The 19,137-nt window shown below is 38.8% G+C and overlaps 1 protein-coding gene across 4 annotated transcripts in view; it reads left to right on the top strand.

Annotated features, from left to right (window-relative positions):
• Positions 1-19,137, top strand: part of PLCL2 (phospholipase C like 2) — a 324,082-nt gene that overhangs the window by 234,651 nt on the left and 70,294 nt on the right. For all 4 annotated transcript variants that reach the window (XM_050779546.1, XM_050779543.1, XM_050779542.1 and 1 more), the window contains exons 3-4: positions 8,231-10,717; positions 13,253-13,456. In XM_050779546.1, the coding sequence (XP_050635503.1) occupies positions 8,231-10,717; positions 13,253-13,456 (2,691 nt within the window). The remainder of the gene's footprint in view (positions 1-8,230; positions 10,718-13,252; positions 13,457-19,137) is intronic.

Here is a 19,137-nt window from a genome sequence, read left to right as displayed (position 1 = left end):
AGAGATAGGGAACTAGTTTTATTCTTTGCATATGGATATCTGGTTTTCCCAGCACTTTTTATCGAAGAGACTGTCCTTTCCTTAATGTATGTTATTGGTGCCTTTATTGAAAATGAGTTGGCTGTAAATACATTGATTTATTTCTGGGTTCTCTATTCTGTTCCATTGGTCTATGTGTCTGTTTTGATGTCAGTACCGTGCTGTTTTGGTTACTATAGCTTTGTAGTATATTTTGAAGTCAGGTAGTGTGATGATGCCTCCAGCTTTGTTCTTTTTGCTTAGTATTGCTTTGGCTATTTGGGGTCTTTTGGGGTTCCATATGAATTTTAGGAATTTTTTTTTACTTCTGTGCAGAATGTCATTGATAAGAATTACATTAAATCTGTAGATCATTTTGGGTAGTATGGACATCTTAACAATATTAATTCTTCTAATGCATGAACACAGGATGGCTTTCCATTGTTTTGGTGTATCTTTTTCAGTTTCATTAGTGCTCTATCATTTTCATTGTGGACATATTTCACTTCTTTGGTTACATTTATTCCTAGTTATTTTTATAGCTATCATAAATATGATTGCTTTCTTGATTTCTTGATTTCACTGTTGGCATGTAGTAATGATACTAATTTTGATTTCACTGTTGACATATAGTAATGATACTAATTAGTAATGATAGTAATTTTGTATCTTGCAACTTTACTGAATTTGTTTATCAGTTCTAAGAGTTTGTTGATGGGATCTTTAGACTTTTTAAAATATGAGATCATGTCATATACAAACAAGGACAGTTTGACTTATTTCCTTCCAATTCGGATTCCCTTTCTCTCTTTCTGTTGCCTAATTACTCTGGCTAGGACTACAAATACTATGTTGAATAAAAGTGGTAAAAAAAAATGGACATCCTTGTCTTATTCCAGATCTTAGAGGAAAGACTTTCAATTTTTCTCCATCATCTGAACTAGAATTCTTATTGATGTTTTTCTATATGTGACTTTCCTTTTTCTTTGGCTGCCTCAAAGCTTTTCTCTTTAATTGGTTTTCAGCAGTGTAACTGTGATATATCCAGGTGTGTGTGTGTGTGTGTGTGTGTGTGTGTGTGTGTGTTTGATCCTGCTTGAGCTTCTTACTCTTGAGCTGCTTAATTTGGAAAATTCTAGGACATTATCTCTTCATATATTTTGTTGCCCTATTTTTCCTTTTTTTCCTACAGGGACTTTTTTTTCACATATGTTTGACAGCAGCTCTTAGATGCTCTGGTTTTTTTTTTTTTTAAATATGTATATATTCTTTTGTTTCCTTGTATTTTCATTTGGATAATTTCTATTGACCTATCTGCAAGTTTACAGATTCTTTTCTTGACTGTATTTAGTCTGCTTATTACCCTATCAAGGAATTCATCATCTCTGATGTGGGGTTTTTTTAAACCGTATTTCCTTTGGACCATATTTTGTAATTCCCATCTTTCTGTGGAAATATAACCATCTGATCATGCACATTGTCCACTTTTTCCACTAGATCTTTTAACATATTAATCATAGTTGTTCTAATCTTCCCATTTAATAGTTTCAGCATCTTCTGAGTCACTTCTACAGTCTGGCTCTATTGATTGCTTTATCTCTTGACAATGTTTTTTGTTTTTGTTTTTGTTTCATTTTGTTTCTCTTTTTACTTTTTTGGTATGACCTGCAATTTTTATTGGATACGATAATCATGGTTAAGAGAGACTGAAGTAAATAATGTGCTCAGAAATGGGCATGTCTCTTCTTCCAGGTCATTAGTGTAGGGAAGATTGAGTCAGTAATTGAACCAGGTTTGGGATTTGTGTTGCCATTGTTGCCTTCATTGTACCACTGCCTTCAAATTTCTCCACTGGTGGGTGGGTCACTGTCACCTTGTGTTTAGTGTGTTAAGGAGGCAGGTAGTGTACTAGAGGGTTTACTCAGAGTTCCTGCTCTGCCCTCAGCTTTCAACTGTGAATGCCTGTGTCAGAAAGGGATCTCTTCCCATGTTCTTGTCCCTCCTATAATGGTAGACTGCTTGCATTTTGGTACTAGGCTTCTGGGGGGATCAGGGAGAATTTTTGGTCCTGCTGGTCCAGTTTCAGTCTTAGGCAGCCCTGTGCACCTGGGCCTCAGGATTGGGCCTTCTCACCTGTCCTAACCTGCCCTGCCCCCTGTGGAAGCCAAACTCTGCCTGTATCTGTTTTGAATTGGGGCAGGTGATAGTTTTCTGCCACTCTCCTGGTCATAGCAGAGCTGTGCTTTTGTTGGTGCAGGCTCCTGATTACAAGAGGTTCTGCTACCCTCTGGGGCAATGGATCTTTGTCTGGTTCCAGAAGTGGATGGATTCTGCTTCTACCCTTTTCCCAGTGTTCCTGCTGAACCCCTAGTTTTTCTCAGGTTTACCCATGGAGAAGATTTACAAATGAGTGCACTCTTCCTGTGTCTGGCACTCCCAGTTACCCTAGATGGATATACTAGGCCACACTTGGCTTTTAGGAATTCCTTAAAATTTTATCTGAGTTCCTCTTACCTGCCTCCATGGTGGCCACATCTTCTTCCCATGCTCCACCAAACCCAAAACAGTTTCTTGTGTCCTATTTCTCCTTGGAGGGGCGTGTCACTCATTGAAATTCAGTTCCCTTGGTTCCTGTATGACCGTGGCTCTCTGGTAGATATAAGAACAGTTATGATTTTATAGATTATTGGGCTTTTTCTTGTTAGGGTAGAAATGATACTCTGTTTTGGCTTTCTGTATTGTAAACCACCATCTGAACCTTTCTTGCCCCCGCTTCATGACTTTTTAAGTCACCCATAGGCTCTTAAGCCATTAGCAGATCTGAGCCCTCATAGACTCTGCCAAACTGGGGCAGGGGTGAGCTTTTGGAAAACAGAATACAGTAGAGGACATGACAGAAGAGGAGGGCCCACGGAGGAGAGGCATCCACAGGCCAAGGAGTTTCTGTTACTTGAAATAAAGGGCCCTTCCACGTGAGCAAGAAGCAGCATTTAACTGTACCTAGCTTTCCTTTATGTTATTTTATTCTTTTCAATTCATTTTATTTTATAAAATGACCTTCAGAGTGACTGTCTTGCTCCAAATTCCCCCTTTTCTTATTTTTTCTCGTCCTGGAGAGCACATCAAAGTTTTAAAGATGTGTGAAAAACCTTGCAAGATAACCCTTATGTGCCTGGCATGACTTATTCTTTCAATTCAGAGTTATTGTTATTGAGCTGAAGAAAGGTCAGGCCTTGCTGTGCTCGTTTAATGGACCTCAAGTTCTTTCTTGGGGTTTTTTGTTTTGTGTTGTGTTGTTTTGTAAAAGAAATTTTTTTAACCCCCAGTTTCTCAACTGTCTAATTCTGGATCCCCCTTGATAAACATGAAGATCCCCTACCTTTCTTTAATGTTACTTATATTTCAAATTAAATAACTTGATTCAAGCAAACCAGAGAGATAAACGGCCGCTTTGTTTTCATACTACACCCTCTCCCCATTCTAAGCCACCCTGTGCTCACACCCCAGCCCCACACCAGAATGACTGCTTAGACTTGGTCACTGTTTGGCCAGGGTATTGAATCTGGATATTAAAACATCATTTGCTCATGATTTTTTTGAGGAATAATCAAACAGAAAATGGGAACAGATGAGTCTTGAAAGACAGGAGTCTTTCAAGTGCAAGTCTTTCAGGTCTTTCAAATGGAATAGGAAACGAGGTAATTTTCTTCCAGCAGGGTATTAACTGTCTGTGTGCCCTTAGACAAGACTGCAACTCCACAACTCGGTTTCTCGTTCCTCTTCTCCAGAGCAAGCTAAATCAATTGAATCAGTGCCACACTTTGTTGCCAGCAGAAGAAATGAGGTTCACCTATTCCTTATCCCATTTCAGGATGAGAATTTGTGAAATTACCCATGCCCATTTATGAAATTGCCACTACTTAAGTATCCCAGATGGTAATTTTAGTGGCCTCCTATTTTTAGTGACAACCTTCTGTTAAATAAAGTAGGCAGTTATGTTAGAAAGGTGTATGTTTTTCCATAGGACTCAATATGGCTATTTGTATTGTTAATGCTAAGTATGAGTTCTATAAACATTTTTATTTTCCCTGAATTTGCTGTGGTGCAGAATGTTTCCCTAGCCTCTTCCTAGTTCATTGCTTTACCTAAAATCATTCCTGGTATGAAATTGTTATTCTGTAAATAAGTGTTGGCTAATGTGCAAATGAACCTTTGTTTCTTTCTAGTTCTAAATTTTATGATTGTCAACAAATGCAAAATTTCAGGGTTGATATGGAGGTAGGTTCTTTGGAAGCAGTTTTCTTCCAGTCCGGACATTTTTTGTGTGTTCTTTCTCTTGAGGTTACTAAGTGCTAATAGAGTAGGAGAATTGCACCAAGTTTCCAACTTTTGTTGTGTTCATCATTCAGAAGCTTTGGGTGATGAGTGCTCCTTCACAATATAACAGCCAACTCTGAGAAATCATTTATACTATTTTTAAAAAGTATTTTGAGGCACAACTGTCTCAGCAGAAACCTGCATTTTTTCCTCTGGTTTTAGATGGTTAATGCATGTGAGTATTATGTATTTAATGTTCTTCCAGGTAGAAAGCTATATGTATAGCACATGTAGTTTGAATAATTTCCATTATTTAGTTTAAACTAACTTGCATTACAAGGCAGCATAGACAGTAGATCCCAGCTCTCTGCTTCTGACCAGCTACTCAGCTTATGCAAGTATTTGATCACTGCCAGGCTGAACAATGAAAACCAAGTTGAAATGAGTAAAAGTGGGATAAGGATTCTAGGAATTAGGCAATTTGGGGCTCAATCTCCTGCCATCGAACTCCAGTTCTCCGTACCTCCCACACAAGTGCTTCTGTCCTCCCCTTCCTGTTCTCCTGGCTGTGTAAGACCAGTTCGCCAGCTTCTCCTGTAGTCACATCCACTTGTTGCTCCCAGCCAGAGATTCTGGTCCACCCATTGATGAGTGCAAGCTCACATCTGTTTCTCTTCCTTTTTGGCCTCTAAACAAGCATACTCCTCTGTTGGTGTTTTCTGATCACTTTATCTGCTAGTGAGGAAGGAGAAACAGATTCAGGCCTTAGTGTGCTATGGAGAGGACAGACGGTTCTAGGCGACAGCAGATGGAGGGAGAGAAAGAGACGGGAAGTCTCTGCTAAGGGGTGTCCTTGATGTCATTATATCTGCCCGTGCTTGGGTGGTCACCATGTTCATGTGTCTGCAATTGATGACCAGAAGTCTCCATTCAAAGCCTGGGCTGCTTTGTGAAAAGCATGGCGATGTTTTTAAAGCCATGGTATGGTGTTTAAGCTTAAACATATACCAAACATATTTATGGTATGCACCCATACATGGGTATGTGAGTATGTGTGTATGTTATTAACTTACTTTCCTATTAGGCCTTTTCTGTCTTAATAAAAAAGAAACCTATTTATCTGAAATATATCATTTATAACAAATTAGAAAGTGTAACCAAATATTAATCAGCCTATAAAAATGAAAGAATAAAAGATTACAATGTTGAGAAATTACTATATATTTCTTAATGGCTCAGTGGATAAATACCTCCATATATTTTTGTAATTGTTCTACTAATGTCGTCTTTGAGACACAATATATAAAGATTATAAAATTACCTTACTGAGTCAGTATATTGCCTTTATCAAAGGTAAATGTGCCTTTTAAAAACTAAAGACATCGGTTGGGCGCGATGGCTCATGCCTGTAATCCCAGCACTTTGGGAGGCCAAGGCATGTGGATCACAAGGTCATGAGATCAAGACCATCTGGCTAACATGGTGAAACCCTGTCTCTACTAAAAAAAAAAAAAAAAACTAAAGACGTCATTCTGAAAAATAGAAAATTTATACATTTGTTTCATGTCCTTATGCATGGCTGATTACAAAACTAATTTCATGCTAACTCACTCGAACTGATATAGTACAATCTATGCTTTAGGATTTGGAATGGCTGTAATATAATGTATCTTACAGATACAATTACCACAGTTTTTATGTATTTTGCACTTTATTGTTCTGAGGATATAGTTGTAAAGAAATATTCTACCTTGTGGCTTTTATGTTTTGTCTTGGCACTCAGATCACAAAAGCTTCTATGGTTCATTTTGAAACTTTGAGGAAAATGATACCCATATGATTTAAAGTTTAAGTTTAATTACCTTCTGCAAATTGCTTTTGGAAGTATAGGTAGTTAGAAAGTAAAAGTGGTTTTAAATTTCAGAGATAGAGTATAGCATAATAGCTTTTTAAAATATAGAGATTTTCTATCCAGAGCAGGAAAATTAGAATTGCCTTTGGATAATATTTAACAATGTTCTTTTCTTTGTCATGAAAGTGATATAATTCCAACTCACATCCCTATTTCTTATTTATGAATACAATGAATACTGAAAATTTGTCATAGATTTTATGCACATACTGAAAGGCAGTATCATCTTTTGGGTTTAAAATTGTGAAAGATCTTTTGAGGTAATTTGAGCATTTTTTTTTCAAATAGTAAAGATCTCTATACAAGGAAGGACTTAAATACACACACAGATGTGGATGTCAGCCCCTTAAGATGAGAACATGTTACCTTAAGCAGGAAAGTTGAACAGTGCCTTATTGGTGATGCTAACTTCTTTAGAAATAAGTGCTGCCTGAAGTTTTAAACTTAGTCCTTTTAATAATCTGTTAATATTAAAATACAAGGTGACACTGTTCTAAGCATTGGTGTATAGTAATAGGTTTTAATAAATCCAACTCTATGATTTTAGAAGCTCCAACAACTATAATCTAGCCCTTCATCTCAGACTTACATGTCTATCTGATGTATATTGATGACTGATCTAGTATGAGACTTTGGAGAGAGGAATTTCTGCTGGAATTCCCATTTAACAGATACTTAATTAGTTGGTACTTAGCTGTTTCTTATCATTTGGTACAAATAGTTTCCAGAAATAGTCTAGACATCTTAGCCCAAGTAGTCAGGAAATGGTTTTTAAACTTTAGTGTACATCCCCCATCACATGGAATGCTACCTTGAATGTAAATTCCTGGGCACCAGCCCCAGGGAGCTGGTTCCATGGGCCTAGGAATCTGCATTGTAACCAGGGGTAACCCAGATGATTCTGAGGCGGGTGGTCTGGTGACAAGCCTTTGAGAAGCATTGGTGTAGGCGGTGTACATAGAAACAGGGCCTGTTTCATGGTATATGACCTGTACAGTTGCACAGGTTTCACACTGACTCAGAAGAGCCCTGGGCTTCACTTAGCTCTTCTGTCACCTTGAAATTCTTAATAATTTTTAATCAAGGAATCCTGCCTTTTCACTTTCCTCTGGGCTCTGAAAATTGTTTCTTTCTTTCTATTTTTTGAGACAGAATCTTGTACTGATGTCCAGATTGGAGTGCTGTGGCAAGATCATAGCTCATTGCAGCCTCAATCTCCTGGGCTCAAGCAATCTTCCCATCTCAGTCCCCTGAATAGCTAGGACTACAGGCACGAGCCACCATATCTGGCTAATTATTTTTTTTTTTTTTTTTTGAGATGGATTCTCACTCTGTTGCCCAGGCTAGAGTGCAGCGACACGATCTCAGCTCACTGCAACCTTTACCTCCCGGATTCCAGCGATTCTCCTGCCTCAGCCTCCTGAGTAGGTGGGATTACAGGCACCCACCACCATGCCTGACTAATTTTTGTATTTTTAGTAGAGACAGGGATTCACCATGTTGGCCAGGCTGGTCTCAAACTCCTGACCTCAGGTGATCTGCCCGCCTCGGCCTCCCAGAGTGCTGGGATTACAGGCATGAGCCACTACGCCCCACCAACATTTTTTTTTTTCGTAGAGATGGGATCTCACTGTGTTACCCAGGTTGGTCTCAAACTCCTTGCCTCAAGCAATCCTCCTGCCTTAGCCTCCCAAAGTGCTGAGTTTATAGGTGTGAACCTCTGTGCCTGGCCTGAAATTGTTCTTCTTGATAAATATGAATTGCAATTATCCAATAATGATTTCATACCTGTTGGTATTAGGTTGTCAACTCCAAGGCCAATTCTGAGCTTTGGAGATGAATGGGTGTCATTCATCACAGGACCTAGAAGAGGAAATCTTAATAGTATAATTTGTTTTCAAGGAAATTAAATTTCTATTCATAATCTTGAACATGGAAACCTATATTTATGTTATTCTAATATGCTGTCTTTTTTTCTCTCAGGATGGTACAAAACAGAAGAGGGAACGGAAAAAGACAGTCTCATTCAGCAGCATGCCAACAGAGAAGAAGATCAGCAGTGCGAGTGATTGTATTAATTCAATGGTTGAGGGTTCAGAACTCAAAAAGGTTCGCTCCAACTCTAGAATTTATCATAGGTACTTTTTACTGGATGCCGACATGCAGAGCCTAAGGTGGGAGCCATCTAAGAAAGATTCCGAGAAAGCCAAGATTGACATTAAATCCATCAAGGAAGTGAGAACAGGAAAAAACACAGACATATTCCGCAGCAATGGCATTTCTGACCAGATATCTGAAGATTGTGCATTTTCTGTCATATATGGAGAGAATTATGAGTCACTGGATTTGGTTGCCAACTCTGCAGATGTTGCAAACATCTGGGTTACAGGACTGCGGTACCTAATTTCTTATGGAAAACATACACTTGATATGTTAGAAAGTAGCCAAGATAACATGAGGACTTCTTGGGTTTCACAAATGTTTAGTGAAATTGATGTAGATAACCTTGGACATATAACTCTGTGTAATGCTGTGCAATGTATCAGAAACCTCAATCCCGGTTTAAAAACAAGCAAAATTGAGCTTAAGTTCAAAGAATTGCATAAATCAAAGGACAAAGCTGGTACCGAGGTCACAAAGGAAGAATTTATTGAGGTTTTTCATGAGCTTTGTACTAGACCTGAAATTTATTTCCTTTTAGTTCAGTTTTCAAGCAATAAAGAATTCCTTGATATCAAGGACCTTATGATGTTTCTTGAGGCAGAACAGGGTGTGGCACATATAAATGAGGAAATAAGCCTTGAAATTATTCACAAATATGAGCCATCCAAAGAGGGTCAGGAAAAGGGCTGGCTGTCCATAGATGGGTTCACTAATTACCTTATGTCACCTGACTGTTATATATTTGATCCAGAACATAAGAAGGTCTGTCAGGATATGAAGCAACCTCTGTCTCATTACTTTATAAATTCATCTCATAATACATACTTAATAGAGGATCAGTTCCGAGGTCCCTCCGACATCACAGGATATATTCGAGCTCTTAAAATGGGTTGCCGGAGTGTTGAATTAGATGTATGGGATGGGCCAGACAATGAACCTGTGATTTACACAGGCCACACCATGACCTCTCAGATAGTTTTCCGCAGTGTCATCGATATTATTAACAAGTATGCATTCTTTGCTTCAGAGTATCCTCTTATCTTGTGTTTAGAAAACCACTGTTCCATTAAACAACAGAAGGTAATGGTTCAGCACATGAAGAAACTTTTAGGAGACAAGCTCTATACAACATCACCCAATGTTGAGGAATCTTATCTACCATCCCCAGATGTCCTGAAAGGGAAAATACTAATTAAAGCAAAGAAGCTGTCCTCAAATTGCTCTGGGGTAGAAGGAGATGTTACTGATGAAGATGAAGGAGCGGAAATGTCTCAGAGGATGGGAAAAGAAAACGTGGAGCAACCCAACAATGTGCCTGTGAAGCGATTTCAGCTTTGTAAAGAACTATCTGAACTGGTCAGCATCTGCAAATCAGTTCAGTTCAAAGAATTTCAGGTGTCATTTCAGGTTCAGAAGTATTGGGAAGTCTGTTCGTTTAATGAAGTGCTTGCCAGCAAGTACGCCAATGAAAATCCAGGGGACTTTGTAAATTACAACAAGCGTTTTCTTGCTAGGGTTTTTCCCAGTCCAATGAGAATTGACTCCAGTAACATGAACCCTCAAGATTTTTGGAAATGTGGTTGCCAAATTGTAGCCATGAACTTTCAGACACCAGGACTGATGATGGACCTGAATATTGGCTGGTTTAGGCAGAACGGAAACTGTGGCTATGTCCTCCGGCCAGCCATCATGAGAGAGGAGGTCTCCTTCTTCAGTGCCAATACAAAAGACTCTGTCCCAGGGGTCTCACCTCAACTTCTTCACATTAAAATCATCAGTGGGCAGAACTTTCCCAAGCCCAAAGGATCAGGTGCCAAAGGTGACGTGGTGGATCCTTATGTCTATGTTGAAATCCATGGAATCCCTGCTGATTGTGCAGAACAAAGGACAAAAACAGTGCACCAGAATGGAGACGCTCCCATTTTTGATGAAAGCTTTGAATTTCAAATCAACCTGCCAGAATTGGCCATGGTGCGCTTTGTAGTGCTGGATGATGACTACATCGGGGATGAATTCATCGGCCAGTATACAATTCCCTTTGAATGTTTACAGACGGGCTACCGCCATGTCCCCCTGCAGTCGTTAACTGGAGAGGTCCTTGCACATGCTTCCTTATTTGTCCACGTGGCTATTACTAACCGAAGAGGAGGAGGGAAGCCTCATAAAAGGGGCCTTTCTGTGAGAAAAGGGAAGAAATCCAGGGAATATGCATCTTTGAGAACATTATGGATTAAAACTGTGGATGAGGTATTCAAGAATGCCCAGCCCCCTATACGGGATGCCACAGATCTGAGAGAAAACATGCAGGTGCGTGCATGTGTTTAATTATTTACTCAATGGTTTTCCTACTTAGTACATCTCCATAGTTTATAAATATATTGGTTTTTTTAATAATAGTATATTTATGTAGTTTTTAAATTCCAATTAGTTATTAGAATGTTTACCACTAGTCTCTTTTTTATCATTTAAATTCCTAAGTGTACAATTGGTGTTGAAAATATTGATTACATATTAGGATAAGTGAGTCTCGTTGCTGTGTTACACACCTTTGTCCCAGTCTCCATTAATGACTGCTGAAAAGTTCCTCTTTTTTTCTAATAGTATACATAGGAATCTCTGGGATTTCTGAATATTCCTTACCTGGAACACAAATTGATGATCTATCAAAATAAAAAGGATATAAGTCAAAGTAAAATGGATGTGATCCAGTCCTTTCTTATGAAGCTGTAATGCTGAGGAGATGGGAAGCCTTTAAATGAACTGTAAATCTATGTGTATGCAAAGTGAGCCTCCTCTTGATTTGAGAGGATAGCTAATTCTGTGAGTAAAAGAGGTGCCTGTATTTATTAGAAGTTTAAGATAGTAATTACCTCTGAAATATATAATGGCTAAAAGCAATCAGGAATTACATTTTTAATTAAGGATCGCCCACACATCTAGCCATACACTAGGACCCCTGAGTGACACAGAGCTAGACAGCAAGGACCTGCCTCATGGAGACAGCAGCCCTGACCTGTCATAGTGTGTGAGAAGTGGTGTGTGTGTGATAAGTGCTCCATGTCTGTTTATTTTGTATTTCAAAAAATTATATTTTAAAATGACCAATGAGAATGATGCCAACAAATAAAATCTGACTGAGAAAATTCAACATATTTTCCCTATTTACTAATTCTGTGTATACTTCATGAATAAAAGGACCTTCCCACAATAAGGAAATTTGTTTCTTTTCTCTTAAAGTAAAAGCATAACAGACATATGAAGGGCTTTTCCCTGTTTCTGAGGGTGAAGGTGGTTTGGTAAACCCTCAGCTCTGAACAAGTGCATTGTCCACTGCCCAGTGGCTGCTGGGGTGTGTGTGACACAGAATTCCTTTGAGGATTTGTCAGAGCTCAAGCATTGTCTTTTCCAAAGCCTCGTCTGCACTGAACCTGACAAAGCAGTCGGTAGTGATACTGAATGAGCAGCTGCCATGCACAAGCAGTCTAGGCCATGAAGATGCAGTGGTGAACAAACAGATTGACTGCCTGCCGTCAAGGGGCTTGCATGCTAGTTGGGGGCAGGCAGTGGGAAGGGGAAACAGACAGGAGGCAGGCAGATAAACAAATAGAACAACTGCAGATATGAGTAAGTGGTGTGATAAGAGTGACTGGGGAACCGCACTTTAAATATCACAGTCATGATTGATTTCTGTAACTGAATATATCAATGTGATTTGAGCCAATGATATATAGTTTGATGTCCATATTTAAAGCAATATTAATAAAAATGAAATGTTTAAATTTAAAACTAAAGTGTTGTTCATTCCCAACATTATTTGAGAGCAGAAGGCACAGGCCTGCAGGGCCTAGATCTACCCCCTCTGCCCACATGCCCAGCCCAGACCAGGACCCAAGTGTGCCTGAAATAGCCCACCTGACTCTTATTATGATTATAATTGGCCTGTTATTACTCATGGTGACTCAAAGCCTGGGCCTTAACATCAACAGCCTTCAGCTAAAATCTTGACTCCTTCACTTACTAGCTGTGTGACCCTAGACAAACAGAGAAGGATTATAGCCAAGGCTCAGTCTTCTCATCCATAACATGGCTTGCTGTGTGGATTAAATGGAAGTAATGTGTAATAAGTATGCCTAGTATGGCTTAGCACTTGATAAGTGTTCAAAGAAGGCCAGCTCATGGCATTTTACAGTGTTGAAGGTTTTTCTTTCGTGGATATTTAAATGGCATACCTCTGGTGATTAGAAAAAAGAGAGAGGCATTGAGATCAGCCGTGACTCTAATAGGGGAAGGTCACAGGTAACCAAGGTCCCTGCTGGGCAGACTCACCAGAGAACAGTAGCATCCTCAAAGGTTCTTTAGATTTTGAGCCAGCAGGCATAAATAGATGAGAGATTCAGGTTTCCACCTTGCAAATATTTCTTTCCCTTTTGTATGGCTGGTATATTTGATACTTATTTTAAACCAGATTGGATTTTTTCCCCCTAAATCTTTACCCTCTTTGAATGCAGAAGCCGTTCTCTCTGTTTGCTCGTAGTTGCTTATCCGCATCAGCACTACTATGAACTTTGGGCTGAAAAGAGGCCTTGCCCTTCGGAAGAATTTGACTTATTTGCATTTTCAGTACTTTTGATAAATTGGTGTTACGAATGCCCATAATAGCATTTACTTTGGATAGTAGCCATTTTTCCCAGGATAAAATAATCATTAGCCAATTCTGTTATAACACTGCTAATAACTGTTGTACCAGGTGGTTCAAACGTAAACAGGTATATCAAATATAATATCCATGAGAAATTGAAACCCCCAGTTAATTACAAATGCTTCTTTCTTTCCATTTAACAGAATGCGGTGGTGTCATTCAAGGAGCTGTGTGGTCTGTCCTCTGTGGCCAATCTCATGCAGTGCATGTTGGCGGTGTCCCCCCGCTTTCTGGGGCCTGATAACACACCCCTAGTGGTCCTGAATCTCAGTGAGCAGTACCCCACAATGGAGCTGCAGGGAATTGTGCCAGAGGTTCTGAAGAAGATCGTAACAACTTATGACATGGTGAGTTGTCCTTTGTCTTTTTACATAGCCTGGGTGAGAGAGATGTCCTAAGACAACACATCAGACATACTTTGGAGCTTTTGCTGAAGTGCACTTTCCTATTTCATGCTTCATTCACCTATGCTGGAGAAATAATTCCCTTGACCTTGCTGTATTTGAAAGAGATTAGCGTGTTGTTGTTTTCGAAAGCAGAATTCGGAGACACCTCAGTTGGATTAAACATTAGTTAGCTTCTCAACTATATCTGAATTGATTTTTAAAGGATGCACTATTTTCCACACAGATGTAGGAAAGAGTTTTTAAAAATCTTCTCCTGCAGCCAGTCATTAATTTATTTGTTTTCATTTTATTTTCATTTTTTCAACTGGTAAAGGCAAGCAATTTAACCTAAAAATGTAATGCCATGAGGGGCAGGTGCCTGTATCACATGACTCTGCACCAGGCAGTGGTTTCCCTTCTTACGGCAGCTGCTCTGTGACACCTGTACTTGTAATCAGCTTAACACTAATAGGGTATCCTCAGGATACCTAGAATATTACATTTTTGTACTTAAGATTTACCTTGAATTTTCTTAATCACATCCTGCTCTTATTGTAATTTTTTATTTACCGTAACTCTAAGAGAGATTTTAGTGGGTGAAGGACACCCATTTAAAGTGTATGATGTAGTTGAAGCTGTCAGTGACTCTTCAACCTATCAGGGTTAAGGGTGGTGTTGGACACTCCCCTCCCAGATGGGCCAGGCTGTCTTCCAGTACTGTTTAGAGTGCCTGGGGGTTAGTACCTCATCTGCTACCGCCTCCACTCCAAAAGCACAAGCTAAGATCACTAAGGTTTCTTCTGATGTAGCTTGCCGTGCTCAAGGACAAAACAGGATCAGCATCATAAACCTAAACAGAAATATTTTTGACTGTTTTATAAGTTGTCTGAAAGCTGTAATTTAGAGGGATTTATGCAATTCAAGGGAAAGAAAAAAGACGTTAGGCCAGCACTTCTCAAATTGTGACTACTTCATAGGTTTCTTAGGATGTTAGTAAATATCACATACAGGAAGGGTTTCATAGGATATTAGTAAATATCACATGGGGGGAAAATAATTTTTTATTATTTTCCTTGATTAAATAATTTTGGGAAATACTAGTTTGAACAAAAGTAATCAGTTTCCAGTTTCACAAATTGACTTGACCATTGGAATTCTACTTCTAAAAACAAAGGTTCTGAAGAATGTATTTTGGAAAATGCTTCTGTAGTCTTTGGTTGAATAAGTCTAGAAGTACAAGTCAGAAGAATGCAATGTTTTAAACAGCTTATGAGTTTATTACCTTTAAAAAAGTGATATTTGCACATTTCATAGATTCCTATGAAGTAGTCACACATTGTAGTGGGGGCTGTTTCCTTCCTAGCGTTCATGGTAACCTTAAGAGACACCAGGAACTGAATACTGGACACTGCAAGCAAATTACATAGAGTGGCACCTTCCTGCAGAGAGGAGGGAGGCCAGGTCAGGTGTCTGATTATGCTCGGGTGCTGAGTGCCACTGTGCTAAGTGCCAAAGGGGGCCACAAAGACTCATATGAACAGCCCCATCCTCGGGGAGCCATCGAGTCCACCAGGAGAGAAAGCAAGGCCGGGGACCAGCATCAACACAGCAAGCTTATACTGAGATTCCTTTGGTGGGGAAATGGAAAAAGGGGTAAAAATGGAAAAGTTTGAAGAACTTTTACATGCTGTGACCCAGACTGCCTAGATAGTTCTTGACTTCTTAAGTTTTATGAGACACAGCCAAAAAAAGTAACCAATATTTATAGACGTTTTTTAAGCATAAGCCACTAATAAAATCACAGACCTGTTTCATTGACCAAAATCTAATATGATTTACCCCCTAAGACATTTCTTTGGTTTCTGTGATAGTCATACAGTGACGTTTCTTCGTGGCAAGCTTTTTAACAGGGACTTCCTGAGAGTAGGGTGGTAGTCCCCCGTGTAGGTGATAACAGCATAACAGGGCAGGCCAAGTTCAGGGGCTGATTTCTGCTCCATCAGGAGTGTGATCATAGCTGGATTCTCATGGTCTGTGTTAAAAATCCTTATGGCCACCAGCAACCTTTACGGCACTCACAGCAATATTCAGCTCAGGAATGGCTCATTGCTCCTTGGTTCCCTGCTCCTTCCTCTTGGAATGGTAGTTGCTAGCACTGAATATGTAACTCTTATCTGCATCTAACTGTATCATTATATTGTTTTAGAATTGACAAGACAGAATATGCTAGCTTGCTTAAAATTTTATAAAATTACTCTTTTATAATGTATAATTAAAATAGCTGTGCAGCCTTATACTGCCTTATTTATCGATATGTTCTGTTAATTCCATCTGACAAAATAAGCTGATAAAATTTAAAATTAAATTCAAATTATAGCTGCCGCAATATTATAACTCTTGTGATATTTTACAGTTCTTTTAGTGACTTAATGGTTTCTTTCCTTGTGACAATTTATTAAAGCTAGCCAGAATAGATTAAATATTGATGGGAAATGTACTAAAGGTCTCGGACAGCCCGTAACTCTAAATATAGCTCTTTATTTTTGTAATGTTATGTTGAGCTTGACCCAAAATTAACCTTAGAAATAAGATCTTATTTCATTCTGTTGACTTCCCATGTATAATGTGTGGAGGCGAATGAGAAGTAAAGGCAAGTTGAGAAACTCCTCCAGAACTCCTGTGTTGTGGCCAGTCTACATGCCTAAAGTGTGTCTTCCTGTGAGGACAGTGCCATGGTACCTCCTGAAATGTACGGATGTGTATTTATGCTATCAAGATTGTGATTACTTTTCAATTTCTAGACTCTATTAATAAAATAGTATTTCAGAAGTGTGCCAGTTTCTTTGTGAAAACGGAGAATGCAGATCATTGTCGTAATGGCTCCCGTGATTACCACCAACAAACAGGCCTTGAACACTGCTGGAATTGTGCTTTTACAGGACTTGTGGTGCTCTTGTGGCTCCTGTGGTGGGGTGAGCCTGGGACTTACCTCAAGAAGGCAGGTATCAGAGCCATTCAGGAGTGGAGAAGAGGAGACGTTCACACACATCCTTAGACTAGGCAGATTAAGGTAGTTTTAGTAGGAACAGGACTGGGATGGAAAGTGGGAATGATCCTGTTAGCAGTGCTGGAGTCAGAGACATGAGTGTGGGATAGAAGACACCTGCTGAACTTGTGCCTGGAGGCCTGGGGCACACAGATGACCTTTCTTCCTCCCAGTGGTGAGCAAGGGCCCTAGGGTCCTCTTCCGCTAGAACCTAGAGCAAGAAAACTGCACGTAGCAACCCTAGGTAGGGAAATTGTAGCAGGGCTGGAAGGGGGCCTCATGCAAATGGAGGCTTACTGGGCCTTTAAATGAGGCATCTTTGTCCACTTAAGCTCAGTGTCCTTAAGTACTTCATCCTATGATTTAGGGACTCAACTTTTGAGGGCTCGTCTTCCTCTGGTCAACTTGTTCTCTCTGCCTCTCTTAATGGAAGTGACCCTTGAGTCCCTTTTTTCATACCTATCTACTTTTTTTCAACAGATGGGGGCTGGGCTCCATTATTAAGGCATGTGGTTGGGCTTTTGCCCACAACTCCATATTTATTGCGTTGAACAGTATATTTTATTATATCATACATCATGACCATAAAGTCAGAGGGTCGAACTTTTGTACCAAATGATTGATTTGCTTTAAAGATGTCATGTTTGGTTGTTTTGAAGTGGCATATAATAGAAATTTAATTGGTTTATTTCAATAAAACAGATACAGAATAAGTTACTGCATTTTTGGTGATGAATTCAACGCCCATTTATAAGCTCTTACCATGTGTACTGCTCACTCATCAACGAGTATTTATTGAGTGCCTACTGTGTACCAGTGACTATTCTAGGCAACATGAGGTAATATAAAGATGAAAAAGACTTTTTTTTCCCTTCAGGAGCTTATAATTTAGTTGAAGAGATGCTACAGTATGTTTATAGATAATGGTAAGATGATAGACAATAGATAGTAAGTAGATATTTTAAAATATATAAATGAATTATTTGAATCTTCAAAGGAGAAAATGGTTAGTTTCAGGTTCAGGGATTAGGAAGATTTCAGTGAAACATTGGCCTTGAACTAGACCTGTAAGAATGAGTTGGAATTCAACTGGTAAAGAGGAGGCTATTGCAAGATGAGTTCACAGGGTGAAACATGCTCATAGGTGAAATATGCTCAAGCACATATTCTGGGAAATCCAGGTTTGCACTGTAACAAATAGTAGATTTTTGAGCAAAGGACTATGCTCAGAATTAGGTATTATGGAATTTGGGAGACTTGGAGTGAAACAGAACTCAGAGACCACCTGTTGAGCACCTTTATTTTGCACATGAGAAAATGGAAACCCTGTAGCACATCAAATTAACGACAGAACTGGAGTTGGTACCCAAGTGGTATCTCTATCCAATTTTTTTCTGCAATCCAGATCAGAAAAATTAACTGTGTAGAATGTGCAGATGAATGATCAATACAGCAATAAAGCCCAAGTAACTTTAATAATAATAATCTGCAGTTATTCATGTGGGACTCTTGAAGTTACAGGCACCTTATTTTTTGTTCTTGTGGCTGATAAATGTAGAAAATTCTTCATTTTGCATTACTTAACATATATTAAAAGGCAGATTTAATGCACTTAAAGAAAACCGTAATCAATAGATCAAATTCCACTCAAAGAAATTTGATCATAAATGTCTGAACACATTGTTTATAATTTCAGAAAACAAAAATGTAAATATTTTACTTAAAATATCTATAAATGAACTTGAATGCACCCACTATTGACAATCAAGATCAAGATTGAGCTTGTTCACTCATGTAATTAGGGGCTGGTAAGAGAAAATAAGGAATATGTAACCTGAGTTTAAGAGAGTCCAGTGACTATCTGGATACTCTTCATAGAACACAGTGTTCTTAAGAATGGATCTGCACTGGCATTTCAGTGCATCTCCCCTCCCCCATCAATATTTGTGATTTAATTCATAATCTTTAAAACTGAAGTGACTTTTACTATCCTTTTAATGTTGAGAGTGATAATTCCATTCTCTGCCTATCTTTATTAGATGCACGTTTACCAACTGTTGTAAACTTGAATTTTTAAAATTGTTACGAGATCTGTACTAACCTATAGAGATCAAGGAGTCAACATTCTTCCTCTATAGAGAGAAAACATTGAAAATTTAAATATTTTGTGATGTATTACATAAAAAGAAAGTTATTTTCTAAAGTTTTTTGTTAATTTTGCTGCAGTTTTTCTGTCATGGACTATGCTTTAGTCATTGTAATTAAATTGAAGTCGTAGAGAGGAAAAAGGAGAGAAGAGGAAAAAAATAAAGAAAATGAAGCCCACCTCTGTCTTACAGGCAGTACGGTGGTTCTTATACGCAGCAAATGGGCAGCCTCCACCTGTTCAGAGATTATACATGAATTCATTCTCGTCATTGTAGTTCCATTCTCTGTACTTTCCATTTGAAATTAATTTTTTTCAGTCTTTTTTTTGCAACTTCACAAAAGTCTTGATTTTAATTCCCTTGATTTAATTAAGAAAGCATCCTCTGAGGAGTCCATTTACCCAGTAGAGAATAGTATTTTTTAAAGGGCGGAACAAGATGCTTTGTCT

This window comes from Macaca thibetana, chromosome 2 (genome assembly GCF_024542745.1).
Source record: "Macaca thibetana thibetana isolate TM-01 chromosome 2, ASM2454274v1, whole genome shotgun sequence".
NCBI lineage: Eukaryota > Metazoa > Chordata > Mammalia > Primates > Cercopithecidae > Macaca > Macaca thibetana.
Note: the sequence above shows the minus strand (reverse complement) of the source record. Positions and strands in the feature narration are given on the sequence as shown.